The following is a 26,263-nucleotide window of genomic DNA, read 5'->3' on the forward strand; positions in this document are numbered from 1 at the left end:
GTCATATGACAAGGAGGTCTTGGAGAACAAAGGGACCTAATGGTCAAGCTTGTAAGCCTTGATCTAGTGGCAGTGTTAGCGAACACAACCATGGACAGAAAGGGACTTGGTGGGGACCGAAAAAGGGATATTGAGGAAGGCTATTCCCCATGCCTGTAGGCATCTTAAGGATGCTAAGGGGTGGATCTAAGATGATCACTCATGGACGGATGGCCCAATTTTTTAGAGACAGGACTATGATATAGGTGGTGTGGTTAAATGACTAATGTAGAATGGAAAAATTAGTCAGTGACAGCCAAGTATGCTATCACGGGAGAGGGCAGCAATGAGTGCAGCAGCCACGCTAGGTATGCTATCGCAGGAGAAGGTAGTAGCAGCAGCAACATCGGCAGCAATAGCTGCAACAGCTGCCGGAGCAGTAGCAGCAGTAGTAGCAGTAGCCTTCATTAGAGGTCACAGGTTCGATGCTTTCATGAGAAGGAATTACCAAAACTACGCAACCCTAAGATTAACAGCCGCCCTCTTTCTTTATTGTTTAGGGTTTTTTAGTTGTCTTGGTTGTTATGACTTATTCCAAAGAATACAAAAGGCATTATCAATTGAGTAGATGCGGTAAGGAGCATAGAGTTAAGAGATTCAAGACTCGCATACTATGAGCACTTCCTTGCGCTGCTCATGCTGCTTGCGTTCTTCTAAGAGCTATTGGTGTTGCTTTCGGTAGACCTATTTTGGAGTGGAGCAAAGTGCCTAAAAATCCCTTTCCTCTGCCTCCCCTATCTGAGAGTGAGCAAAATCTAATTAAGAGAGTTTTAAACTACATAAAGAACTTTTAAACTACTTAAAGAACGATCGAAATTTTTCTAAGTGTAGATGAAGTTGTTTTCGAGGGTATTGGGACAATGAAAATAGTGTCCCTTTTCAAAGTGGAGAGACAGTGATATACCCATTAGAGAGGATTGATGGGGAAAGATTTGAAAAATTACTTCAAGAGTTGAAATCTGGAGATCTGTTTGCTTCGGGATTTCCTACCCATGATGGTGAGCCTCTCATCTATCGAATGTTGCTGGAACATGGCCGCCACCTAATCTTTGTCCAAATAAGAACATTGCAACTATATAGCTTCATTTTGGTTTCTGACACATATGTTTCCGTATGTGGTGATCAATTGACCAGATTGATAAATAAACTCCTCAATGAATAGTGTGGGAATAATGATTTTCAAAAGTTAGAATACTATTTAGGAAATGGTGGCAGGAAAGTAGATATTCTTTAGTGAGTGCAAGCGAGGCAGCAGTAGCAACCAGCGCAGCAGCATCAACAATAGCAGCCGCACAGTTGGCAAAGTAGTAGCAGTAGCAGCAGTAGTAGTAGCCGGCACAGCAGCCACGCCAGGTATGCTATTGTGGGAGAGGGCACCAGCAGCCACAGTAAATGGCAGAGCAGGAGCTGCAACAACCAAGGAAGCAGCCGATGCAGCAGCCATGCCAGGTATGCTGTCGCAGGAGAGGGCAACAACAATAGTAGCATCAGCAGTAGCTGCCGCAGCAGGAGCAGCAGTAGCAACAACCCTCGTTAGAGGTTGTGGGTTCGATGCTTGCATGAGAAAGAATTACCGAAACCACACATCCCTAAGATCAACAGCCACCATTCAAGTGCATTGGACTAGGGGTAAGTAATGAAGAGCACTCCACAAACAAGAGACGGGTCAAGGAGTTGGAGGCTACGGCCACAATTCGTGAGAAAGAGGTAGAAACGTGAAGAGCTCATTCACTCACTTTCGTGACTCGGGAAAATCTTGCAGGTATTTATGCTGAACACGAAGCTAGCTCAAGCCGAGAGTATGACTTACGACATTGTGAGGGATTTACTAGAAGTCAAGCACAACATTGCAAGCTTCGCAGTAAGGATTTTTTCTTTATTGTTTAGGGTTTTTTAGTGTTTTAGGTTGTTATGGCTTATTCCAAAGAATACAGAAGGCGCTATTGATTAAGCAAATGTGGTAAGGAACATAGAGTTAAAAAATTCAAGACTCGCATACTGTAGGCACTTGCTCGCGTTGCTCGCACTCTTTTAAGAGCTATTGGTGCTACTTTCCTTAGACCTATTTTGGAGTGGAGCGAAGTGCCTAAAAATCCCTTTCCTCTACCTCCCTTCCTTGAGAGCGAGCGGAATATAATTGAGAGAATTTTAAAGTACATAAAAAACTTTTAAACTACTTAAAGAATGGTCAAAAATTTTCTAAATGTAGATGAAGTTGTTTTTAGTTGTATTAGGAGAATGAAAATAGTGTCCCTTTTCAAAGTAGATGTGAGACACAAAATCCCTAGGCCCCAAAGTGGAGCCGGAAGGGCGCCACATGGTAGTGGCCGAAGCGAGAGCCAAACGAGCGTAACACGTTTGGACCAAAAGCTCCGACTTGAAAAGTCAAGAGCGGGAGTGGAACTCCCAATGAAGTGCTTGAGGAACGAGCACGAAGCGAGCAAAAGGCGAGGCTCCAAAAAGGGACCCAAAAGGACCAACACATGACATGTGGGAGTGTCCGAGATGGACCCGAGTTGGAGTCCGAAGTGGAGTCCGAGATGGACCCGAGATGGAGTCCGAAGTGGAGTCCGAGGTGGACCCGAGATGGACCCGAGTTGGAGTCCGAAGTGGAGTCCGAGATGGACCCGAGATGGAGTCCGAGATGGAGTCCGAGATGGAGTCCGAGGTGGACCCAAGATGGACCCGAAATGGAGTCCGAGATGGAGTCCGAGATGGACCCGAGATGGAGTCCAAGATGGAGTCCGAGATGGACCCGAGATGGACCCGAGATGGAGTCCGAGATGGAGTCCGAGATGGAGTCCGAGATGGAGTCCGAAGTCGAGACCGAGACCGGGACCGAGACCGAGACCGAGACCGAGATCGGGACCGAGACCGAGGCCGAGGCCGAGGCCGAGACCGAGCCCGAGCCCGAGTCCGAGTCCGAATCCGAGTCCGAGTCCGAGTCCGAGTCCGAGTCCGGAGCCTGAGAGGGTGAAAGCCCAAAGCGTTCGTCTCCCAGACCCTGGGGGGTTTGGTGAGCTCCAAAAGTATAGTAGGGGGAGGACTGCAGTGGAGCCAGTTTGGCCAGGAAAGGCCAGTTTGGCCCAGGAAGGCCGGACCCAGTGTTGGGTGATGAGCTGCCCACTGGGAAGTCCAAGACTAGAGTGAACACAGACCGACAAGCGGGGTAGCTTGGTGAAGTGTTCAAGAGCCGGCTCTAGTTCCCCCGGGAGATCGACTGGCCGATGCTCCCAGTCCAAGTGTGGGTGGCACTACCTACTTGGATACCTAGTGTGGCTCAATGGAACCCGCTCTAAGCCCATGGCTAGAGCACCCAAGGGCAGAAGGCGAGGAGAGTACCCAGGTGGCTCGCGTAAGGCCACGGTGTTCCGAAATGTTGTCCCAAAGGCCCAGACTGTGGAAAGGAAGAGGAGCAGTCCTCTGGGGTAGTGACCAAGGACACAGTCGTGTGGTGAGGAAGTCCCAGAGGACCGTGGGACTTAGTGGTCGGGCCTGTGGGTCTCGATCCAGTGGCAGTGTTGGCCAACATGGCCAGGGGCAGAAAGGGACTTAGTGGGGACTGACAGAGGGATATTAGGGAAGGCTATTCCCCTTGTCGGTGGGCATCCTAAGGATGCTAAGGAGTGGATCTGAGATGACCACTCACGGAAGGTTTGCCTAGTCTTGGAGAGCCAAGACGGTGATGCAAGTGGTATTGGACTACCAGTGTGGCAAAGGTGATTGGGCATGGCCTTAGCGTAACGGGCTGCTATGTCGGTGGTACCTTTGAGTGTCGGTCATGGGATCGGACACGTGGAGCACTTGGACCAAGTGCAAATGTTGAGTGGCATGGATGCCATTCTCGGGGCTAGCAAGTCCCAAGTCCTGGATTGGACTTATGGAGGTTGTGAATGAGACTCCTCCAAGTGGTCAGAGGTGTGGTTAAGTGACTAAAGTAGAATGGAAAATTTAGTCGCTTACAATTTGGTATCGGAGCTGTTCCTTAGTCCGACTTTTATTGGTGCTCAAGTATATCACCACTGGTGTTGGCATCGGAAGGTCCGAGGAGTGGGCCTATCCTTGAGGAGTAGCAAGTCGGGAAGACATGGCTCTCCATTATAGTTCATGTGTGAACTTGTAGACAAGGTGGTGGATAGAAAAGGGCCAATAATGGAACGACTTTGGGATCTTGGGAACAGTATATGGTTTTCCTCAAAGAGTTGAGGATGTGATCCAGATGAGCGTTTGACTTAGCAAACTGGCTAATGTAGTTGTGGTAAACAACTACAGTTGGGATCATGGGAAAGATAAAGACTCCAAACCAATAAAGGAGTCACAAGATTTTCCTCATATAGTTGAGGTTGGTGCTCATGAATGTGAGACCAGAAGTAATGACCGTGGGTTGTAAAATACGGAAGAGGACTTGAGTCCTTGAAAAGGTAGCCGGGGCTACCTCTAATAAATGTTGGAACAACCCAAGGAGTTGGGGGTGTATTAAGTGGATGAGTTGGTGTTCTCATCACATGGACAATTAGTCCTAAGGGGCAAAGGTTGCCCCCAGAGAACAAAATCAAGTGTCGGAGTAACACTTGTGAAAATAGTCCTTTTGAGTAGGACAGGAATGCAAGAAGTGTATGCCAGTGAGCTAGTGCCTCACAAGTAAGCCCTTACGGGTCTGTGGATTAACCAAGTCCAAAATTGCTGGATGACTCAAGTAGAGTCAACGGATGGTCCTAAAAGGACTGATGGAAGCATTTGGACTAAGGTGTGGTATACCCCACAAAGGATGGGGGGGGATCATAGGATCCAAGGATGAGAACAGAGGGTATCTCATCGATGGCAAAATGTGCCATGCTAAAGTTATGGGAAAGGTGTTCCCAGAAGAAAACAACTTTGACATAAAGTTGTGTGTGACTTCTATGGTGCAGTGCTAACAGATGGTTGGCATGAGAAAGAGCGGTGTTGGTCTTGGCAAAGACTTAGACACGAAGGGGAAATGTCATAGAGGTAGGCTCGTGGAGCCAATGGTGTGGAGACACCAAATGTGCCAAGGTGTGATACCTTGAGGCTATGTTGGTGGGTTCATGAGAACCCCTTGCCAAAGGAATCCCAATGGAAATGGGAATAGCATAGCCTAAGTTGCAGAGCATGCAGTTGGAGTGTGGTGACCCAGATAATGATGGAGGTGTGAAAGCACCAAGCAATGAGTTGTAGGACTTGACAACTATGAGGCAACTAAGCAAGAGGTGCAAAATAACTGGTTAAACGGGTAGAAGGTAGCTACCCAAGACTTCTTAATAGTATAGGGAAGTTGGATATACCCTTACGGGGGATAAGTTGCTTGTGTTGCGATATAGTAAGTCAATGTCATAAAAGGAAATACTCATTGTCAAGAAAGCCATCATTGGGACACCCGAACACTCTAGAACACCAAAAGGTGGTGTTTGATGTCGCGAGGGCAATGGATAAAGCCCAAGGGACTAAGTCCCTAGCGAATGATGGATAGAAGGTGCTATCCAAATGTCCAAGGTTGCGGAGACAGGAGAGGACTGTCTACCCGAGTTGGACAAAGCCAAAAATGGAATTTTGGCAAGGCTAGTGATGGGCATGTAAAGGCCCATAAGCAACAATGTAATCCCAGTGTGTGGGATTATAAGGTGAGCATACCCGGATTGAGGAACCACTCCCTCGGCTATTGAGTAGGTTCATCCCTAAGAATACTTGCTAAAGCATGATAGAAAGTGCAAAGCTATCCTCCTGGTCTGGAGGAGAATGACCAAAGGAAAGGTGTGAAGCCAAAAAGCAAGAAGTAAGGGGATAGAACCGAACCGTAGGAATCAAAGGGCATAACCAAGGTTGGTTATGCCAGCTGGGAGTGGAGAATCAAGTGGGGGCTCGAGGGTGTTGCCGCTAGCAACCGTGATGCCATGGAGAGTCTAAAATATGGAATTGTTCATGTTAGACTATGTGGCATTTGGAAGGCTTGCAAAAAGGGAGGCCTTAGCAAGCTGAGGGACAGAGTTCCTTCAAGGTTCCCAAAGACGATTCTGGGTAGCTTAGTACCTAGAAAGGCCAAGTGTAAATGGTTCATGGAACGCGCGAAATCAGAGTGGCGCAGCAGAAGCGTGGTCTTGAAGCTTGCCATGAAGCAAGGCTATCAAGGTTAGGGAAGTAGTTCCCGAGTGTTCAAAGAGAGGGCTTTGAACGAAAGTCGATGGTCAAGGACTTTCACGCTTATGCAGGAACCATGTTACAATGGTCGGAGGACTTGCCAAGCGAGATTGGCACGTCGGGGGAACAAATACCCTAGTTGAAGATGATAACTTCAAAAAGGGTGGGCCATGGGGCCGAGCATGGAGGAGTCCATGCATGATCACAGACATGTCAAGTGAGAGGACTTGGCAGTGTGGAGGAACTAGGTTCCTAAACTGTGATCTGTAGCGCGCTTTAAAAATGAGTTGGTGCACCGGCGTGGGGAGTCACGCCAGGCATCTTGTGTGATGCCGTCCGTAGATGCATATACGGAGGTTGGGTTCGAGTCCCGACCCTCTAGTGCTTGGGTTCGAGTCCCAAATCACTAGGGCGTGGTGATGGTTTGGAATATGAGGACACTCATATTTCGGTGGTCATGGACTCTCAGTGGGGAGACTGGTTTGGGCACACCGCCAAGCGAGGGATGCCTCGGAGTCGTGATGCACGGTTAGATTGCTTAGTGTGAAATCTCAGCATATCTAACTTGAACGCTTTGGTGTAAGTGGCACCAAGGTCGTGGTGAGTGAGATGGGGACACCTAATCTCAGTTGCTATGAACCCTTGGCCGTAAGGGCTGGCTTGGGTGCACCGCCAAGTGTGGGGGATGCCCCCGGGGTTATAGTCAACAACTTGGAGGTCTAGAAGACCAAGTACCTCTTGGCAACTCTGTTAAGGTGCCAAGGTGAGATCACTAGGTGATCTTATGGCCAGATAAGGACAAGGTCCTTGGTTGGCTAAGGAATGAAGTTCCTGGTTCAAAATGTTGAAATTGAACTGTTTAAGGTGGTGTGGCTTGGTCGTGATGACCAAGTGGGAAGAGCACCTAAGGGAAATAAACTATGTCCGTGCGATGGCATAGTGAGTCCGAGGAAAGTAGTCTCTATAAAAGACCCATGGGAGGGTCACAAAGTTGGGCCGTGGATAGAGCCCATAGCAGAAGATGCTAAAGAGACGTACTAGGGGTGAACATCCTCCGGACTTGGCAAAGAAGAGTCTTTGCTATGGAACCGAAACAATACCTCAAGGAAGGAGGTAGAGATTCGATGTTGCTTGGTGCAACAATCAACGGATAGGAGCAAAAGATGAGTGGCCAAGATAGGGCCGTGGAATCCCTTGGAAGGAATCCAAGTGACAAAGTTAGGCGAGGAACACTAATGTGTTGGACGCTAACAAGTTGCGGGAAAGGAAGTGTGTTTCCAAGGAGGGATTCCGAAATGCTCCAATTTGGCGAAAGTGGAAGCTCCAAGGGAGGGAGCGGTAAGGTAGCCAAATGATAGGGCCATGAACAGCCCTAGCACAAAGTATGATAAATGGAACTTAGTGCCCAAGGTGGCACGAAATAGAAGAGAGGATGATGGTGCCCTCGAGTAGAGAACTTCCTAGGATGGGAAGTGGAGTTGCACAAAAGGTGCAAGGCAAGGTGTCGGAGACACCTAGGAAATTGACTCCAAGAAGTCAAAATTCAAAGTTCCAAAGTGCAAAGGTTATATTGGTGGAAATTGAGACTACTCGAGAAGGAGTAGTGGGATTGACTTAGAGAAGGGTCTTTAAGAGGTTTAGCGAGAACTAAACCAATAAAAGGAGAGAACCACTATATGTGGTCCAATCAGTCTCTAAGATGGAGAGACTACCCTCCTTAGAGGATATGCAAAAGGCATGGTGAGCCTTCAATGTCCAACCATTGACGAATATGGAGAAGGCATGGTGAGCCTTCAATGTCACACCATTGACAAATATTGGCTACGCGCCAAGGATGGAAATGGTAACACATGCGGGTGTTACTTCATAAAATGGTTCACCGTTCGATGAGGACATCGAACTTCGTCTATGGGTGGTGGAGTTGTGAGACACAAAATCCCTAGGCCCCAAAGTGGAGCCGGAAGGGCGCCACATGGTAGTGGCCGAAGCGAGAGCCAAACGAGCGTAACACGTTTGGACCAAAAGCTCCGACTTGAAAAGTCAAGAGCAGGAGTGGAACTCCCAATGAAGTGCTTAAGGAACGAGCACGAAGCGAGCAAAAGGCGAGGCTCCAAAAAGGGACCCAAAAGGACCAACACATGACACGTGGGAGTGTCCGAGATGGACCCGAGTTGGAGTCCGAAGTGGAGTCCGAGATGGACCCGAGATGGAGTCCGAGATGGAGTCCGAAGTGGAGTCCGAGATGGACCCGAGATGGACCCGAGTTGGAGTCCGAAGTGGAGTCCGAGATGGACCCGAGATGGAGTCCGAGATGGAGTCCGAGATGGAGTCCGAGGTGGACCCAAGATGGACCCGAAATGGAGTCCGAGATGGAGTCCGAGATGGACCCGAGATGGAGTCCAAGATGGAGTCCGAGATGGACCCGAGATGGACCCGAGATGGAGTCCGAGATGGAGTCCGAAGTCGAGACCGAGACCGGGACCGAGACCGAGACCGAGACCGAGATCGGGACCGAGACCGAGGCCGAGGCTGAGGCCGAGACCGAGCCCGAGCCCGAGTCCGAGTCCGAATCCGAGTCCGAGTCCGAGTCCGAGTCCGAATCCGAGTCCGAGTCCGAGTCCGAGTCCGAGTCCGGAGCCTGAGAGGGTGAAAGCCCAAAGCATTCGTCTCCCAGACCCTGGGGGGTTTGGTGAGCTCCAAAAGTATAGTAGGGGGAGGACTGCAGTGGAGCCAGTTTGGCCAGGAAAGGCCAGTTTGGCCCAGGAAGGCCGGACCCAGTGTTGGGTGATGAGCTGCCCACTGGGAAGTCCAAGACTAGAGTGAACACAGACCGACAAGCGGGGTAGCTTGGTGAAGTGTTCAAGAGCCGGCTCTAGTTCCCCCGGGAGATCGACTGGCCGATGCTCCCAGTCCAAGTGTGGGTGGCACTACCTACTTGGATACCTGGTGTGGCTCAATGGAACCCGCTCTAAGCCCATGGCTAGAGCACCCAAGGGCAGAAGGCGAGGAGAGTACCCAGGTGGCTCGCGTAAGGCCACGGTGTTCCGAAATGTTGTCCCAAAGGCCCAGACTGTGGAAAGGAAGAGGAGCAGTCCTCTGGGGTAGTGACCAAGGACACAGTCGTGTGGTGAGGAAGTCCCAGAGGACCGTGGGACTTAGTGGTCGGGCCTGTGGGTCTCGATCCAGTGGCAGTGTTGGCCAACATGGCCAGGGGCAGAAAGGGACTTAGTGGGGACTGACAGAGGGATATTAGGGAAGGCTATTCCCCTTGTCGGTGGGCATCCTAAGGATGCTAAGGAGTGGATCTGAGATGACCACTCACGGAAGGTTTGCCTAGTCTTGGAGAGCTAAGACGGTGATGCAAGTGGTATTGGACTACCAGTGTGGCAAAGGTGATTGGGCATGGCCTTAGCGTAACGGGCTGCTATGTCGGTGGTACCTTTGAGTGTCGGTCATGGGATCGGACACGTGGAGCACTTGGACCAAGTGCAAATGTTGAGTGGCATGGATGCCATTCTCGGGGCTAGCAAGTCCCAAGTCCTGGATTGGACTTATGGAGGTTGTGAATGAGACTCCTCCAAGTGGTCAGAGGTGTGGTTAAGTGACTAAAGTAGAATGGAAAATTTAGTCGCTTACAGTAGAGAGACAGTGATATACCCATTAGAGAGGATTGATGGGGAGAGATTTAAAAAGTTATTTCAAGAGTTGAAATCTGGAGATCTGTTTGCTTGAAGATTTCTTGCCTACAACAATGAGTCTCTCATCCATCGAATGTTGCTAGAACATGGCCGCCACCTAATCTTTGTCCAAACAAGAACATTGCAACTATACAACTTCATTCTGGTTTCTGACAAATATGCTTCTGTATATGGTGATCAATTGACCAGATTGAAAAATGGACTCCCTGATGAATAGTGTGGGAACAACGATTTTCAAAAGTTAGAACACTATTTAGGAAATGGTGGCAGGAAAGTTGAAACTCTTTAACAAGTGCAAGTAGAGCAGCAGCAACAGCCAGCACAGCAATGGCAATAGCAGCATCGGCAGCAGTAGCCACACAGCTGGCAGAGCAAGAGCAGTAGTAGTTAGCATAGCAACCACGCTACGTATGCTATCACAGGAGAGGGTAGTAGTAGTCGCAACAACTAGTGGAGCAAGAGGAGCAACAGCTGACGCAGCAGCCACACCAGGTATGCTATCGTAGGAGAGGGCAACAGTAGCATCAGCATCAGCAGCAGCTGCCAAAGTAGGAGCAATAGCAACCCTCGCTAGAGGTTGCAAGTTCGATGCTTACATGAGAAAGAATTACTGAAACCATACAACCCTAAGGTCAACAGCTGCCCTCTTTCTTTATTGTTTAGGGTTTTTCAATGTTCTTGGTTGTTAGGGCTTATTCTAAAGAATACAGAAGGTGCTGTCGATTGAGCAAACGCAGTAAAGAACATAGAGTTAAGAGATTCATAACTCGCATACTGCGAGCACTTGCTCATGCTCTTCTAAGAGCTATTGGTGCTTCTTTTGGTAGACCTATTTTGGAGTGGAGTGAAATGCCTAAAAATCCCTTTCCTCTGCCTCCCCTCCCTGAGAACGAGCGAAATCTAATCAAAAGAGTTTTAAACTATTTAAAAGACTTTTAAAGTATTTAAAAAATGATTGAAATTTTTTTGAGTGTAGATGAAGTTCTTATCGAGGGTATTGGGATAATGAAAATAATGTCCCTTTTCAAAGTGGAGAGACAGTGATATACCTATCAGAGAGGATTGATGGAGAAAGATTTAAAAAGTTACTTCAAGAGTTGAAATCTGGAGATTTATTTACTTTGGGATTTCCTACCCACAATAGTGAGCCTCTCATCTATCGAATATTGCTGGAATATGGCCGCCACCTAATCTTTGTCTAAATAAGAACATTGCAACTATACAGCTTTATTTTGGTTTCTGACACATATGCTTCCATACATGGTGATCAATTGACTAAATTGATAAATAGACTCCTCAATGAACAGTGTGGGAATAACGATTTTAAAAAGTTAGAATACTATTTACGAAATGGTGGCAGGAAAGTAGATATTCTTTAGTGAGTGCAAGCGAGGCAGCAGCAGCCAGCACAACAGTGGCAGCAACAGCATCGGCAGGAGCAGTTGCACGGCTGGCAAAGCAGGAGCAACAACAGTAGTAGCAGCCGGCACGGCAGCCACGCTAGGTATGCTATTCCACAGCAAATGGCAAAGCAGTAGCAGCAGCAGCAGCAGCTGAGATAGCAGCCAGTGCAGTAGCCATACCAAATATGCTATTGCAGTATAAAGAAGTGCACAAGTGTGACTCCAATTATCAACAACAAGCTGATGCTCTATGATTGTTTTTTCTTCGTTCATGAGTTCCAAGGCTGACATAGTTGCTACTAGTGTGCTGCCAGTTGATAAGATGACAGATTACAAGGGTCTGATTCAGGTTATTGTGAATCAAATCCCACGGAGGCAGCTGGAAGAGACTTACGGCTTGCTCTGAAGCCAAAGCCATATTAGGATCAAAATAGGCCTCCTACTGCTGGTGAGCTTCTCAAGTCATACGCTCAGTCATGCGGCTATGTAGCTTTGAGAGGTCTTCCAGATGAGACACAATCTGCTCTCAAGGACTACCTCAATGGTAAGCTTTTAAACTACCATACTCCACCAGACGACAACACCATAAGTGACGATGAAAGCAACGACAATGATGAGAAGCTGGTGGTGTGACGTTGACGATCTCTCAGGACAAGAGGACGAAGAAGACGAAGGAGAAGAAGACGAAGAAGGATCAAAAACAGCTACAGCTACTGGTGAATCCAATCTCAAAGCTCGACTGGATGTCCAAAAGCTTTTAACGCACATGTAAGAGGTCTGGTACACGTGGCAAAATTACGCGATGCCACGTGGAGGTACTAAGCTTGTGCACGTGGCAAAATGCAATGCTGCCAAGTCGGAAGTACTTCTAGGCTAAGAAAGCCAAAACTTCTATTGATTGATCCGCATTGTAACCCGCTGGGCTTTTCTCTGATTCTCGCTTTTGATCCTGATGTCACCCTATTCTACAGCAACCACCACAAATGGATGAGTATAAATGTGTAAACATACCCTCGTCTTGTCGCAATATCATTTGGAGTGGATTATTAAGGACTTATTAAGTGGATCTGTCTCTCCATAGCGTTCATACTGGAGCATATTCGGTATCGCCGAATAAAGGGATCTTCCGTTCACGCAGCTCCTTCATAGCAATCTGCAAAGAACTCCGTCACTCCACACAAATTCCTTTTCAGAGTTTCGATACCTCGAGTGGATCTGTCTCGCCCTCGAGTTCCACCATCACTGGAGTGTTAATACTGTCACGAAAAAGAAAAAGAAAAGAACTTTAGAGTTCTCACTAGCCAGACCATAGAAGGAATCACCACAATGATTACGATGGCGGTGGCGAGGAGTAAGTCGCTAGATCTCTGCGCTTTGCAGCTACGATGAGCCTCTGGAGCTCGCTCCATTTCAAGCAGCGATTCGATTGCACTTCAAGGAAGAGGTTGAGGAGCAAGAAAACAATGAGGAGGCGCCGGAATTTGGCGGCGATGGGGAATTCCAAGAGGCGGAGAGCGAACAGAACCCGGGAAGACAACCAAGTATATGACCAAGTATGAGAGAGCTCGCGTTCTGGGCACACGGGCTTTGCAAATCAGGTGAGCGAGTCCTCTCGCGTTCCCCTCTAGGTCCCAAAATCTTGGCCAGGAGCGAATATGCCATGGAAGTTTGCGGTTCGATTTCCATGACGCGCTGCGCCACGCCGCGCCTCTCTCCATGTCGCAAGCAACCGTATAGCTCCCCAAGAGCGTACGGTACTCGACGATCCCCGGCTCGAATCCCATCCCCTTGTCCACCAATTCCTCTGCCTCCTCGAGCCGCCCGGATCGCCCAAGAACATCCACAATCGAGCAGTGGTGATCGGGCGTGATCTTGACGCCGAATTCGAGCACGATCGATGCGCAAGCGTCCCAGATACTTCACTCTCGATCGAAACCACCACCGTGACTGCACAGGAAGAGCATGTTGGTGAATGTGACATCATTGGGTCTCACTCCCTCAAGGATCATGGCGGGGTAGAGCTCGAAGCCGGAGCTCCAATCGTGCTTAGCCTGCTCTTAGAAGAGAACCCTTTCTTAAAGGTATTGGTTTGAGTTTGAGCTACGATGAAAACAAGGCAAAGGTGGGTATGAGATGATTAAAGACAAGGATGCAGTGGATTTTCTGCGATGTTTATTAGTTGTGTGAGTAAATTTTTTTGGCAAACTTGTATTGGCCCTTATCACAAAAGCACGATGATGAAAGCGACTTATTTGGTATGATTGGCAGCAACTAACAAGGCAAGCATTTCCTCCCCAGTCCATAGCCCAGCGCAATGGCAACAGCTCCAAGACCAATGGCAAGTCCAATGCCGATGCATGCCAGCCCATCCCGCGCAGCTCCTCGTGCGTCGACAGAACTGCCCAGTGACTTCCCTCCAGCAGAAAGAGCTTCTTTCGCTTCCACATTCTTCGAAGCGCTCTTGAGATGAAGCATGCTGTAGCCCGCAACAATCGTGGCCCCAATGCTGATCACAACTTGCCAGGAACACATTGCGAAAACCCTAAAATTGTCTTGCCAACTTCTTCGCAGGGAAACCTTAGAGCTTAGTATTAAAACTATTTTCAACCGATTTTGACGTATAGCTAGGGTTGATGGCGAGAAGGATCCTGCAGTGCGCTGCCAAAGCTGAGAACCTGTTCTACAACAGAAAGAAGGAGCTTGATGATCTCACTAAGCTGTGCAAGACCGGTAGTATGGTGCTGATCACTGGTCCATAGGACTCGGGGAAGTCTGCTTTCCTGTCAGAGTTTGCGAGGAGGCAGGAGATAAGTGGCCAAGGCCACCCTATCTACCTCAACATGAGGGCAGGAACATTCACTGCAGCCAACTTTGCGAAGGAGCTCAAGTCTCAGCTGAATCCCTTTCTGGCAGCAGCGGCCGAGTATGCCAAGACCATCCCAACGGTGGACAATGTTGCAGCCTCTGCAGGTGGGCTAAGTGAACACATTCAAGATGTGGAGCGCACTCCGGATACAGGCTTTATTGAAAAGCATCTGCGGCCTTCTATTCTCTTGGAGACGACGTTTAGCATCTCGCAAAGACGCGGCCCTCCCGACCTTGATCATTGACGAGGCACACAGACTCCTCGAGTGGAGCCTCGCACCAGAGGAGCAACAACACCTGAGGACCTTGATGGCTTATTTCATCATGGTTACCAAAGAGCGCCAGGAGGCCAATGTGATTCTCTGCACCTCAGAAGACTTCTTCAGATTCTGGCTTCACTTGCATGTTGGCCCCGAGAGGTACCAGCCGCGGATGGTCGGTGACCTTACTGAGGAGCAGGCTCGGGAATTTTTCCTGATGGCATTACTTGACGGCTGGGTTGCCGATGGATACAAGTTTCCAGAGGATTTGTGGAAGGAGATCTTTTCTTTCGTTGGTGGAAGAACGTTGCTCTTAAGTCGCCTGGCGCTGAATCTGAGTTCGTATCTGGAGGACGAGTCTCTCTTACTAAAAGCATGGGTGTCCCAGTGCAAGATACTGGTGGACGCAACTCGCCAGCAAGTTGAAATGGGCTTCGGACCTATGGACTTTCAAGGCAACTTGGACAGCGATAGACCGTGCTGGAACGTTGAAGACTACGAAGCAGTGTTGAGGGAACTGACACAGGCTGAGGGTGGTGTCGTCTCTGTGCAGTACCTCACGGGCTACAAAATAATTTCCAAGGCGGCTCTCCACAGCTTGGTACAGCACAACTTCCTGCACTATCGTTCTTTCTTGTGTCCGTGGGCGGACGACTTGGCATGGTACAAAGGAAAAACAGCAGCATCTTACCTCTATGATTGACGCCATCGCATGGAAATGCGGAAGGGACGGGGCCATGACAATAGGCCACTTAGTTTTTCTACGACATAACAATGTGTGTCTACACAGGAACGTGCTAAATGTCCAACGTAACAGGTATTCCAAATTACTTCCATATCAAGTTTTCTGATTCTAATCACAGAAGTATTTTTTTCTATTTCATTTTATGTTAAACACTTGTTTATGAATGAGGTTTACGCTAGATTTAGCAGAGCAGGGGGAAACGTTACCATCCCGTTCACTCCTTTGAAGGGAGGTTTCCAGTGACAGTATGGAGGCTTTCTGCCAAGGAACGTCCAAGCTCCACGCAAACTGATTTTGTTCTGGCCAAAGTTTGACGTTGTCCATTCCTATATTAAGATCAAGAGATCAAAAGTTAATTCTGTGCTAGAATGATCATATTTTAGAATCTCAAGAGTTTTGAAAAATGGAAATCGACATCCCAAGCAATGTTTCCTACCAGAACTTGTTAGCTCCAGCGAATCCAGCCTTCTTTGTAGCATAACTAATATTTGAGATAACACAATAAGGATGAGTCCATTTGCAAGATGGCATCTGGAGAAAATGGCCTTGTTGAATTTATTGTTGGCTCACCTTGTCTTTCAATCATATCCAAAAGGTGGCTGTAGTTTAGTGGTGAGAATTCCACGTTGTGGCCGTGGAGACCTGGGCTCGAATCCCAGCAGCCACAGTCGTTTTGACTAATGTTGACTAGGAATCATTGGCTTCAGTTGATACAGTCATGCAGCTCGCTATCTGATGCCAGACAGATCTATTCAAGCCTACCACCAAAGTCTCTCACCTCTGATACTTACTTGGCAAACAAGCTCATAGAAATGTATGGAAGATGCGGCAGCCATTATCATGCTTGGATAGTCTTTGATCAAATCCAGCCAAAAGATTCATTCAGCTGGGATTTGATGCTCACTGCTTACCTGCGAAATGGGAGCTTTGACGAGGCCAAGCGGTTCTTCAGCTCCATTCCTCACAAAACTGCTGTTGCAGGGACTGTGATGCTGAACGTATTTGCCGAAAACGGGGATCTCCCGCAGGCTAAAGAGATTTTTGATCGTATGCCCGAGAGAGATGTGGTTTCGTGTAGTGCTATGCTCGCCGCATACATAAAAAACGGTTTTCTTGAAGAGTGCGAGATAGTTTTTAACCAAATGCCGATCCTTGATATTGCATGTTGGAACTTAATGGTTACAGCATATGCCCGAACAGGGCATGTTAACGAGGCTAAGCTGGTGTTTGCAAAGATGCCTGAGAAGAATCTCGTCTCTTGGACAGCCATGTTATCGGCTTTCTCTCAAGGTGGTTTTGTCACAGAGGCTTGGGAGACATTCCTCGCGATGCCAGCCACGGATTTGGGTGCCTGGAACGCCATTCTAAATGCGTTTGCGCAGCAGAAGGGAAACTTCTTTCTACAACAGGCTGAGATTTTGTTTGATGAGATTCCTGAGAGGAACCTGGTCTCGTGGACTGCAATGTTTTCTGTCTACGTAACAAACGGGATGATTAGAAAAGCCAAGGAGATATTTGATGGAATGCCGCAACAAGATCTCATCTCCTGGACTTCAATGCTCACGGCTTATGCCCAACTTGGGCATGTTGAGAAGGCAAAAGAGATATTTGATAGAATGCCTCAATGGAGCGTTGTTGCTTGGACAGTCATGATTCATGCTTATGGCGAGTGCGACCTTGTCAACCAGGCAAAAGAGCTCTTTGACACAATGCCGGAAAACAACATTGTTTCGTGGAATGGAATCCTGTCTCTCTATGCCCGGAACGGATATATGAAAGAAAGCCTTGAAATTTTCCATGGAATGCCTGCTTGGGACGTGATTTCCTGGACAACCATGCTACTCATGCAATGGCAAAGTGGGCGTATCAAAGAGGCCGAAAAGTTGTTTGAAAGAATGCCCCAGCGAAACCTGGCAGCTTGGAACGCGATGATTTTTGGGTATGCCCAGGCTAGTCAACTGGACGAAGCGAAGAAAGCTTTCAACGCGATGCCTCGTCGAGACATGGCCTCGTTCAACGCAATGCTAAGTGCCTACACCCACAACGATAAGAATACGAGAATGTTGGATTTAGCAAAGGTTCTGATTGATGAAATGCCACAACAAGACCTGGGCTGTAAAAATTCAATGCTTAGATTGCTTTCTCAGTTTGGCTATGTTGATGAAGCTCAAAATATGTTTAATTGTATGCCAGAAAGGGACATTGCTTCTTGGAATACAATTTTATCCGCATATGCACAAGAGTGGCACATTTCTAAAATCAAACTTGTGTTTTATCGATTGATGCCTCAAAGAGACTCAGTATCCTGGAACACAATGCTCACTGCCACTGCAAGAAGCTGTGGACATGAGGCAGTTGCAAAAGAATTCCGTTTAATTCCAGAAAGAGATCTTATAAGTTGGAAGATTTTGCTGGCTGCTCATGTGCAAGAGCAAAACTTCTCTGGAGCTTTTAATACTGCTTACGATTTGAGTTTGACAGGCTTACCAGATTCAACATGTTTTGTGTCAATTTTATTCGCATGCAATCACAGTGGAAGTGTTGCTGCTGCCAAGTCATGGTTTGGCTCTTTAGTCTGGGATTTTATGTTGAATCCGTCAAAGCAGCATTACTGTTGCATGGTTGACATTCTAGCCAGAGCTGGGCACTTGAGCGATGCAAAAGAACTAATTTGCAGCATGCCTTACGTTCCAGATGCTGCAGAGTGGACATGCCTGTTGCGAGCCTGTGTGAGCCAAAACAAGCTTGAGCTTGGAAGTGAGGCTGCAAGAATGTTGTTCGAGCTAGAACCAAGAAACAAAACCCTTTTTGTTACAGCTTCAAACTTGAATATGTTTTCTGCACAAACAAAAAATTTGCTGAAAATTTAAACTTTTATCAATTATTGTATAGATAAATTTCACTTTCTAATGTTTACAGAATGTAGATTTACACTCTTTCACGACTTGCATGAAAGAGGGTAGTTTGTATTGGCCCTTGTCACAAAAGCACGATGATGAAAGCGAGTTACTTTGGTATGATTGACAGCAACTAACAAGGCAAGCAGATCCTGGAGTGCTACAAACCTTTATGCAATTGGACACTTTGTTTGCATGGCTGATGCAAGAAGGATTTTTCTCCGCTGGAACCATTCCTTGTGTTTGATCGGGAGCAAACACTAGCAAGCTTGCTAACACCAAGATCACAATCTTCATCTCTAGCCTCTCTCTCAATTGAAACATTTTTGAGTTTCCAATATTTATCAATGAAATGGCTTTGGATGCTCCGATCACATTTTGTTTTTTATTTATATCACATTGAGAATGCAGGCAATGACAAATTCACAAAGAACAGTTCTTATGTATGACTACAATTATAGGTAGTCATATTTCTACAATTACGATTTCTTATGTGCACGCGTGTTCCGTCATTTCCTGAAACACGAGTCTTGCTTAGTCTACGTTTCCACAAGACTATGTCTCGCTATGAAATTGAAGAAAAGTTTGCCCGTCTCAGGATGCCCCCTTTGGGTATCCACTGCAAACATGATATCCGAACATTATGAAATTCGAAGGCTGCCGAGCCTTTTCGATCGATCTGCACGCCCCATACGGACGATCGAATTGGACAGCAATCAGCTTTGTGAGTGAGGGGACCCAAGAATTGAATTTGCTTGACATTTGCAGATCCCTCTCAGATAGGCGAGGTATGAAACCTCACCACACACTCCGCCCAAGATTCTCGTATCAGTACTACTTACTAGTGGCAAGGAAAACCACGTTTTTGACAATATCATCCATGGGTTACACTGTCTCCCTCTGGCAATTCAAAGCAGTGCAAACAAAAACCAAAGGTGGTGGTGCCCCCAGACATTGACACCCGAGCTACGCCAATGGCTGCGTTCTAGTTTTACTTGCCTGGAATGAGGAACACAGCGAATCTCAAAGACAAAATCCATTGAATTGTTGCGCAATGTTTGAGGCAACTACTTCTCAAAACCATGGAAATATTAAAACAACACAAACAAATATTTATCTAAACCATGGCCGATTAAAAGGTCACAAGCAGAACAATATGGCGCACATGGTCCTTAGTGGCGGGCGCGGGAGTTTTGGCCGTTAGCGAATTTGGGCACATGGCCACAAATGCGGATGGGCCGGTACCAGTGCTACGTGGCAGCAATAATAGACTTCGGTAGATAAGAGCCAGCGCAGTTTTGTGGTCTTGCAATTTTCCACGTGTGCATGCGACAAAGGAAATTGTCCTTGCAATTGGGAAGACGCCATTAAAAGTTTTTAGGTATACAGAAAGGTGTGGTGTGGTCAAAAGAGAGTGCTTCTTTGCGGCTGCCATAGCCACGGAGCTCTTCCTTCTTCTTCCTCTCCATTCTTGCTTGTGGTGTGGATCCATTGATTCATCTTTGCGGAGAGATGAGCGCTGGAGTGGGAATTCCTGGTCCCTGGAGCTTGGAATCGCAGCCCATTAGCTCCGGGTTCTTGGCGGTGCCTGGGAATCGCGGTGCCCGATTCGATGCGCGAGTCGAGAGATCGAGACATTACGACATTCCATCGAGCGACAGCGAGAGCGGTGACGATCTGGACGACATTGGCGATGATTTCCTGGACGAGTCCGGGGATTTCATCGACCATGGATCGGGCGCGGGGATCGAGAGCTGCGGGAGTAACATCTCATCGCCCATTGAGATTTGCCCCAAGACCGAGGGCGCGACGAGGATCCTCCGCCAGAAATCCCGGCGATGCGCGGCGGAGCAGTCGCGGGAGGAGGCCTGGGAGCGGCGCCGCTTGATCGAGGAGCTCAAGTCCTCGTCATCGGAGCACTCGAGCAAGCTCATCGCGCGCTCCAATTCCGACTGTGGTCCGCAGCAGCCATCGCTCCACAGCGATGAGGATCTGGGCGATTGCCCGCGATCGAGGAGCCTGACCGAGGAGGATTTCGAGGAGCTGCGCGGCTGCATTGATCTGGGCTTCCGATTCAATGCCGAGAAGGAAGACCCAATGCTGTGTAACACTCTCCCCGCGCTCGAGGTGTGCTACGCCGCCAATCGGCAGCTCCAGGATCTACACTCGCCCTCTGGATCGAGCGATTCGTGTTCGTCTTGGCAGGTCGCTAGCCCAGGTACGAGAATTTCTTTCTTTCTTTCTAGTTCCTCCTTGGCAGCGTAATTTAGGGTTCTTCGTGAGCTAACCACAAGAACGATGGAGAAGAAGCTCTGTTTTCTCTTGTTTCTCTTTAGCTTTTCTTTGCAGAGCTCTAAAAGCCAGGCCTAGCAATCGCTCCTCTACTCTAGAGGTGTGGTATCACTAAATTTTCCCAGGCAGCATTGATTCGTACTAGGATCGTTGATCGATTGTCTCGAGAAAACACTCACAAATTCTGTCTTTTTGTTCTTGCAGGAGAGGAGCTCCAACAAGTGAAAGAGAAGCTCAAGCATTGGGCTCGTGCCGTGGCTTGCATTTCCAGGCAATCGTGCTAGCTGCTAGCTACCGAGATTTTCATAACGACACAAAAATTTTGGTAGCTCTCTCCAAACAATGTGATATACTTCCACCAAGAACCCTAAAATCAATAACAAAACTGTATAGAATGTTCTTCGCGCGATCGCTCGCAGCGCTCTTCAATCCAATCCACGCCAATGCCGCCGTCACGATCGCCGGATCGCGCGTCCTCACCGAGATCCTCCGCGAATTCCAGGTCCTGTCGAGCGAGGCGCTGTGGAAGCACGCCTCCGCGCGGGGGATCTCGAGCGTGGAGCGCATGGAGCTGGTGATCCAGTGGATGGCCGAGAGGGGCCAGATCCGCATTGTCCCGGCCAGTGATTTGGGGCTCCCGGGCGTGTCCAAGCTCCATATGCTTCCGGACGCGCCGTTCTCGCGCTGGAAGAGCGAGGATTCTCCCGGCGATTGCGCGCAGAGGAGGCAGATCAGGAAGCAGAAGAAAAGGAGTGGCGTGCCCAGGATCTTCTGGGATGTGTAGAGCGCGCGATCTTAGATCCTTGGCGCCTACATTGGAGAGATTTTAGGGTTCTTGAGGATTTGGGGATTTTAGGGTTCTTGAGATTTAGGGTTCCTGGGAGAGGACGATCGATCAAGGAGAATGCTGTTCCCATCGACTGCCCGGCGGATGCGGCATTTCCGTCCGCGGGTAGCGCTGGGCGACACGGAGACTTTCACGCGGCTGGTGACTGACATCCTGCGCGAGCACGAGATGGTGACGGTGGACGAGTGCTGGGGGCATTTGCAGGAGCGAGTAGAGCACGGGGAGCTCAAGAGCAAGCGCCACATGAGGCGGCTGCTGCAGTGGATGGGCGATATGCAGATTCTGCGCAGGGAGAGCGTTCGATCGGGCGGCCCACCCGTGCTGCTGCTATGGGATGCGCCGCCAATCCACAAGGAGCGGCAGCCGGATCCAGATCTGTCGCGAGAGCAGCGCGGTAGCCGGTCTCGCGAGTGGGTCTGGAAGCCCAGGAAGATCACGCTGTGGGGCGATAAGAAGCTGGATTGGATCTAGCCTGTAGCGATCGAGTTCTTGCGTGGAGGAAGTTATTTTGGATTTTTTCTTTCCTTGTCCGCTGTGGCTTGAAGGAGTCGCCCAGTCTGGCTGCTTCTGGCAAGTTTGTCAACAACAGACAGGCACAGGACGACAAGTTGGCACCATCGAATTTAATCGCCTCGCCACTGCCAGTGAGATAAATCTCTCTTCCGCGAGCCTGGGAATTTGTGGATGAGTGAAAGACTGGCCGCTGGGACTGTGCTGCCCTGTGCTCGCTCGGACGACACAGAGAGCTTGTCACGTCTGACGACTAGAATCAAGATCATAGCTGTCTTCGATCGATGTTTACGGTGGATTAGCTTTGATCACGAAACAAGTGGCTCGTCAACCAGGTTTGTTGGTTTTGTCTGTATCGATTTGTTTCATCGCTTTTTCTTTCTTGTTTCTTCTCAGGCTCGATGGATTGAGTTTGAGGCGACTAGAGAAGGTCATAGCCAGATGCTTCTGGAAAGAGCCAATTGGTATTATAACATATATTTTATGGTTTCCTTCCATTGGATCACTTTTCTGTCTCGATAGATTCTACGCGTGCTGAGTCCTTTCAACTTTCACATATCATTTCCTGAGATCATCGCCAGGTACGAAAGTATCCGAACAGTAGAAGCGGAGATCAAAGTTTTGATTGTTGGACAATGCAGGAAGGGAAAAGTGTGAAACGAGGAAGTGTCTTTACGACCTTAACACGGAATCGTGACGCAAGTGAAAAGCTTTACAGCAGTCAAGCACTGCTCAAACAAGTTGAACTTTAAGGTCTCGTCTTAATCTAGGACCCGTTTCCTCATTTTCAACTTTTTTTTTCTCACAGGTCAAGAACAAGCGGCCACCTCCGAAATTCTGTTAGATCAGAATCAAAGTAGCTGACCAGAACGACAATGATGTTCTTCACGTAAGCATCAGCGTTGTTATGTTAGAACTCTTTTCTGATTTTAATCTCTGGACATAGGCAAAATCGATGCTTCACTGCATACTTTGGAGCATCTGTACAACCTCTCTCATACTTGGCCGTTCCTTCGGATCCAACGTGGTGCACAGCAGGCCGAGCTTGACGAACTGCATCATCACTTCTACCGACGCTCCGGTCTCCAGCAAGACGTTATCCACAAACTCCTCTATTCGAAGCGTCTCGCTCGACAGCAAAACTTGAGCCCTCACCCACGACACCAGGTCCATTCCCTCGGCTGGAAAGTTCCGATCGAATGGAGACTTCCTTGTTGCCAGTTCGAGCAGCACAACGCCGAAGCCGTAAACGTCGACCTTGTCGCTCAGTCTCATCGTGTAGCCATACTCTGGAGCAACGAACAATCAAGGTTAGCATCTGTATACGAGGAACAGGAGGTGAAAGCTTACCTGGAGCCATGTATCCCAGAGTTCCAACGATCGCAGATGCAGTCTGAGGATCACGCTCATACGTGAGCTTGGCGATCCCAAAGTCCGTCAACTTGGCTTCCATATCGGCATCCAGGAGTATATTACTGGCCTTGACATCGCGATGGATTACCGAGGGGACACAGTCGTGGTGCAAATAAGCCAGTCCGTGAGCAGCTCCCAGCGCGATCTTCCACCTCGTCGGCCAGTCAAGTTGATCGCCATTCTTGTGCAACGCAGTGTCGAGGCTCCCGTTCGGCATAAACTCGTAGACGATCATGTTGGAGTCGGGCTGCGAGCGCCTGTAAGCGACGAGCTTCACCACATGCCTATGCCGGAAGCTGCCCGCCGTCACGATCTCTCGCTCGAAGCTCTGGTTGGTATCGTCATCTTGGCTCCGGTACGTGAGCTTCTTCACTGCAAAGACATGGCCGGAGGAAGTTGTGACGCAGTAGACGACGCCGTGAGCACCACGGCCGATGATATTGTCGTCCGAGACTCCAGCGATCGCCTGGGCTATATCTCGCAGTGAGACTGCACGCCGGGAGGAGACGAAGAGCTTGATGGAGTCGAGCCTCTGCTGTTCGCGGTGGAGGCTGTACTTCTCCGAGGTTTTCTTCACCGAGATCCAGATGACCAACACGAGAAGGACGAAGAAACTCAAGGCCGACGCGAAGGCGATGCCGATTATAGCTCCCGAGCTGAGACCACGCTTCGTGCTTCTGGGTTGAGCGCTGGTGGTCGAGTTACAGCTGCTCGCGACGCACAGGCCGGGATTTCCAAGGAAGGAGCTCGCTGGGAATTGCTGCCACTGGAGCTGGCCGCTGGGCAGCTTCCCGGAGAGCTGGTTATAGGAAAGGTTGACGGAAATCAGCGAAACCATGTTGCTGAGAAGCTGTGGAAGGCTTCCTTCAAGGGAGTTGTGTGAGAGATCCAAGCTCTGGAGCATGTCGAGGCTGGACAGAGCTTGAGGGATCGGACCAGTGAGCGAGTTCCAGCTGAGGTTTAAGGCGATGCTGAGCTGCGAGAGCTGTCCCAGAGCCGGCGGGATCGCTCCTCGCAGCTTGTTCTCTGCGAGGTTGAGCTCCATCAGACCACCCAAGCTCGATATCTCGTCGGGGATCACTCCGGTCAGCTCGTTTATCTGGAGCCGAAGATAGTTCAGCGACGACGATGAGGCGGCCGCCATCGAGAGCTCGCCATGGATGGAGTTGCTGCTCAGATCGAGCGTCGCCAAGCTGCTCGAGTTCCAGAAGGTGGTGGGGATGCTTCCATTGAGGAAGTTGGAAGAAACGTCGAGGTACCCGAGCTTGGTCAGTCGCCCGAGTTCGTCAGGGAGAGCTCCTGAGAGGCGGTTTTTCTGGAGCTCGATCCGGCTCAAGTTGGCGCACGACCCCAGCTCAGGAGGAACCGGTCCGCGCAGATCATTCCCGGCCAAGTCAAGGAAGTAGAGCGCACTGTTCTTGGCGAAATCGACAGGAATGCTACCGTCAAACAAGTTGTTGCTCAGCCTCAAACGTTGAATCCTCGAGCAGTGCCTCGCGACCTCGTCCAAGGTTCCATTCAGCTGGTTCGCGAGGGCGTTGAATAGACGGAGTTGTCCGGAGCTGCACAGGCTTTTGGCCGGGATCTTCCCGGTGAGGAGATTGTTGCTGAGCTCCACCTCGGTCAAGTTGTTCGTGGCTCCAAGCGATGGTGGTATCTCGCCATGCAAGCGATTGGCATCGAGATAGAGTACCTGGAGATGGCGGAGCTCGCAAAGCTGTCTAGGGATCCTACCAGTGAGCTGGTTGTCCGCGAGCCGGAGCTCCAGCAAGCTCGTGGAGTTTCCAAGCTCGGGTGGTATCTCGCCGGTGAGAGTGTTGCTCTCCATCCTGAGAGTTTGGAGCTTGCTCGATCGGCCAAACTCCCGCGGGATGCTTCCATTGAGCCTGTTGCTCGAGACGGAGAGATAGACCAAGCTCAGACAGCCTGCCGCGATCTCCGGTGGAAACTCTCCCGTGAGCTGGTTGTAGGAGAGATCCATGATGGTGACGAGCTCGAGAGCTCCCAGGCTGGACGGGATCCTTCCGGAGAGATGGTTGTAGAAGAGATAGAGGCTCGTGAGGCTCGAGCAGCCGCCAAGCTCCGGTGGGATTGGACCCGAGAAGGAGTTCCGCGAGAGATCGATGCGCTCGAGAGCCTTGCAGCGGCCGAGCGATGGAGGGATCTCGCCGGAGAGGTTGTTCTGCGAGAGGCCGAGCTGCTGGAGCTGCGTGAGCGACGAGAAGCCATCGCGCGGGAGCGTGCCGTGGAAGAGATTGGTGGACAGATGGAGGGACGTGAGGTTGGCGGAGGTGAAGATCACCGGCGGGATCTCCCCCGAGAGGGAGTTTTCGTAGAGCCAGAGGTCGGAGAGATCGGGCAGGACGCGAGTGAAAACCGAGGCTAGATCGCCCGAGAGGTTGTTGGTGTTGGCGTAGAAGCTCTGGATTCTCGTGAGCCGCGTGAAAACCTGTGGAGGGATGCTACCCGAGAAGGAGTTGGTGCCCAGATCGAGGTATCTCATCCTGGAGCAATTGCCCAGCTCTGGAGGGATCTCTCCCGAGAGATCGTTGAGCGAGAGATCGAGATAGACGAGCTGGGCGAGAGAGCCCACCGCGGGGGAGAGCGTTCCCGAGAGACCCATCTGCTGGAGCTGGATGGATTTGACGCGGAGGGATCGTGTGTGGCATTTGATCCCTGTCCAGGCGCAGGGGCAGGCATCGGATGCGTTCCAGGTGCTGAGCGATCGAGATGGGTCGTGGAGAGAGCTCTTGATGGCGATCAAAGAGGCGACCTCGTTGCGAAGCTCCTCGCTTGGTGGGCAGGACAGGGAGGAGGTAGCGAAGAGGAGGAGGAAGAAGAGGGCGCTGGGGATTGGAGCTGGATGGTGAGACGCCATACCTGGACGAGCATTGGAGAGCTTCCAAATCGCGGATTGGAAGCGCATTGATGGGTTTTATAAGAGCCGACAACGCGTCGACCGACACTTGCGACCATTGTGTGTGAAACGAGACTCTTTTTTGGAATCTCGCTCGCAACCGGCCAATCCGAAAAGCGATAAAAAAGGCACGCACTCGTGTGTGAGAACATTCCAAGAAATGATCATTGGTAGCCACAAAGGTGGTTCTTTCTTCCATTTGGGTTGACTCTCCATCCAAATGC

At 49.6% G+C, this 26,263-nt stretch overlaps 3 protein-coding genes, 1 long non-coding RNA gene and 1 other non-coding gene across 6 annotated transcripts; 3 read left to right on the plus strand and 2 right to left on the minus strand.

Annotated features, from left to right (window-relative positions):
* The first annotated feature begins 325 nt into the window (after window positions 1–325).
* LOC112343216 lies at window positions 326–11,367 on the plus strand. Its single transcript, XM_024666334.1, has 4 exons — window positions 326–459; window positions 1,292–1,571; window positions 1,802–1,900; window positions 11,251–11,367. Exons 1-4 carry the CDS (start codon window positions 326–328, stop codon window positions 11,365–11,367), a joined length of 630 nt encoding a protein of 209 aa, XP_024522102.1.
* Window positions 11,368–11,985: 618 nt separating this feature from the next.
* LOC112343211 lies at window positions 11,986–12,552 on the minus strand. Its single transcript, XR_002991198.1, has 2 exons — window positions 12,498–12,552; window positions 11,986–12,446 (listed from the first exon to the last, which is right to left on the minus strand). It is a non-coding gene; the product is annotated as an uncharacterized LOC112343211 (long non-coding RNA).
* A 3,206-nt stretch (window positions 12,553–15,758) lies between these two features.
* TRNAH-GUG lies at window positions 15,759–15,830 on the plus strand. The gene has a single exon. It is a non-coding gene; the product is annotated as a tRNA-His (tRNA).
* Window positions 15,831–19,454: 3,624 nt separating this feature from the next.
* Window positions 19,455–20,761, plus strand: LOC9630200. Of its 2 annotated transcripts, none has more exons than XR_002991195.1 (2): window positions 19,455–20,452; window positions 20,557–20,761. XR_002991195.1 is itself a non-coding variant. In XM_024666306.1 (2 exons), the coding sequence occupies exons 1-2, from the start codon at window positions 19,573–19,575 to the stop codon at window positions 20,634–20,636; spliced, it is 786 nt and encodes a 261-aa protein (XP_024522074.1). In that variant the 5' UTR covers window positions 19,455–19,572; the 3' UTR covers window positions 20,637–20,761. The 2 variants fall into 2 exon arrangements, 1 of the variants encoding a protein (XP_024522074.1); XM_024666306.1 differs by having other exon boundaries at window positions 19,455–20,278.
* Window positions 20,762–22,453: 1,692 nt separating this feature from the next.
* Window positions 22,454–26,064, minus strand: LOC9630201 (probable leucine-rich repeat receptor-like protein kinase At5g63930). The gene is made up of 2 exons (XM_002992637.2): window positions 23,060–26,064; window positions 22,454–22,998 (listed from the first exon to the last, which is right to left on the minus strand). The coding sequence occupies exons 1-2, from the start codon at window positions 26,046–26,048 to the stop codon at window positions 22,670–22,672; spliced, it is 3,318 nt and encodes a 1,105-aa protein (XP_002992683.2). The 5' UTR covers window positions 26,049–26,064; the 3' UTR covers window positions 22,454–22,669.
* Window positions 26,065–26,263: the final 199 nt, after the last annotated feature.

This window comes from Selaginella moellendorffii, unplaced genomic scaffold, assembly GCF_000143415.4.
Source record: "Selaginella moellendorffii unplaced genomic scaffold, v1.0 SELMOscaffold_139, whole genome shotgun sequence".
NCBI lineage: Eukaryota > Viridiplantae > Streptophyta > Lycopodiopsida > Selaginellales > Selaginellaceae > Selaginella > Selaginella moellendorffii.

Bases quoted from the DNA above. Each gene is read 5' to 3' on its own strand.
- LOC112343216 (XM_024666334.1), top strand. From the start codon at position 326: ATGAGTGCAGCAGCCACGCTAGGTATGCTATCGCAGGAGAAGGTAGTA. The intron at 1,572-1,801 runs GTTAGAGGTTGT...AAAATCTTGCAG, and splicing joins CAGCAGTAGCAACAACCCTC to GTATTTATGCTGAACACGAA. The intron at 1,901-11,250 runs GTAAGGATTTTT...AAATGGTGGCAG, and splicing joins ACAACATTGCAAGCTTCGCA to GAAAGTAGATATTCTTTAGT.
- LOC9630200 (XM_024666306.1), top strand. From the start codon at position 19,573: ATGAGCGCTGGAGTGGGAATTCCTGGTCCCTGGAGCTTGGAATCGCAG. The intron at 20,279-20,556 runs GTACGAGAATTT...TTGTTCTTGCAG, and splicing joins TTGGCAGGTCGCTAGCCCAG to GAGAGGAGCTCCAACAAGTG.
- LOC9630201 (XM_002992637.2), bottom strand. From the start codon at position 26,048: ATGCGCTTCCAATCCGCGATTTGGAAGCTCTCCAATGCTCGTCCAGGT. The intron at 22,999-23,059 runs GTAAGCTTTCAC...TCGTTGCTCCAG, and splicing joins TCTGGGATACATGGCTCCAG to AGTATGGCTACACGATGAGA.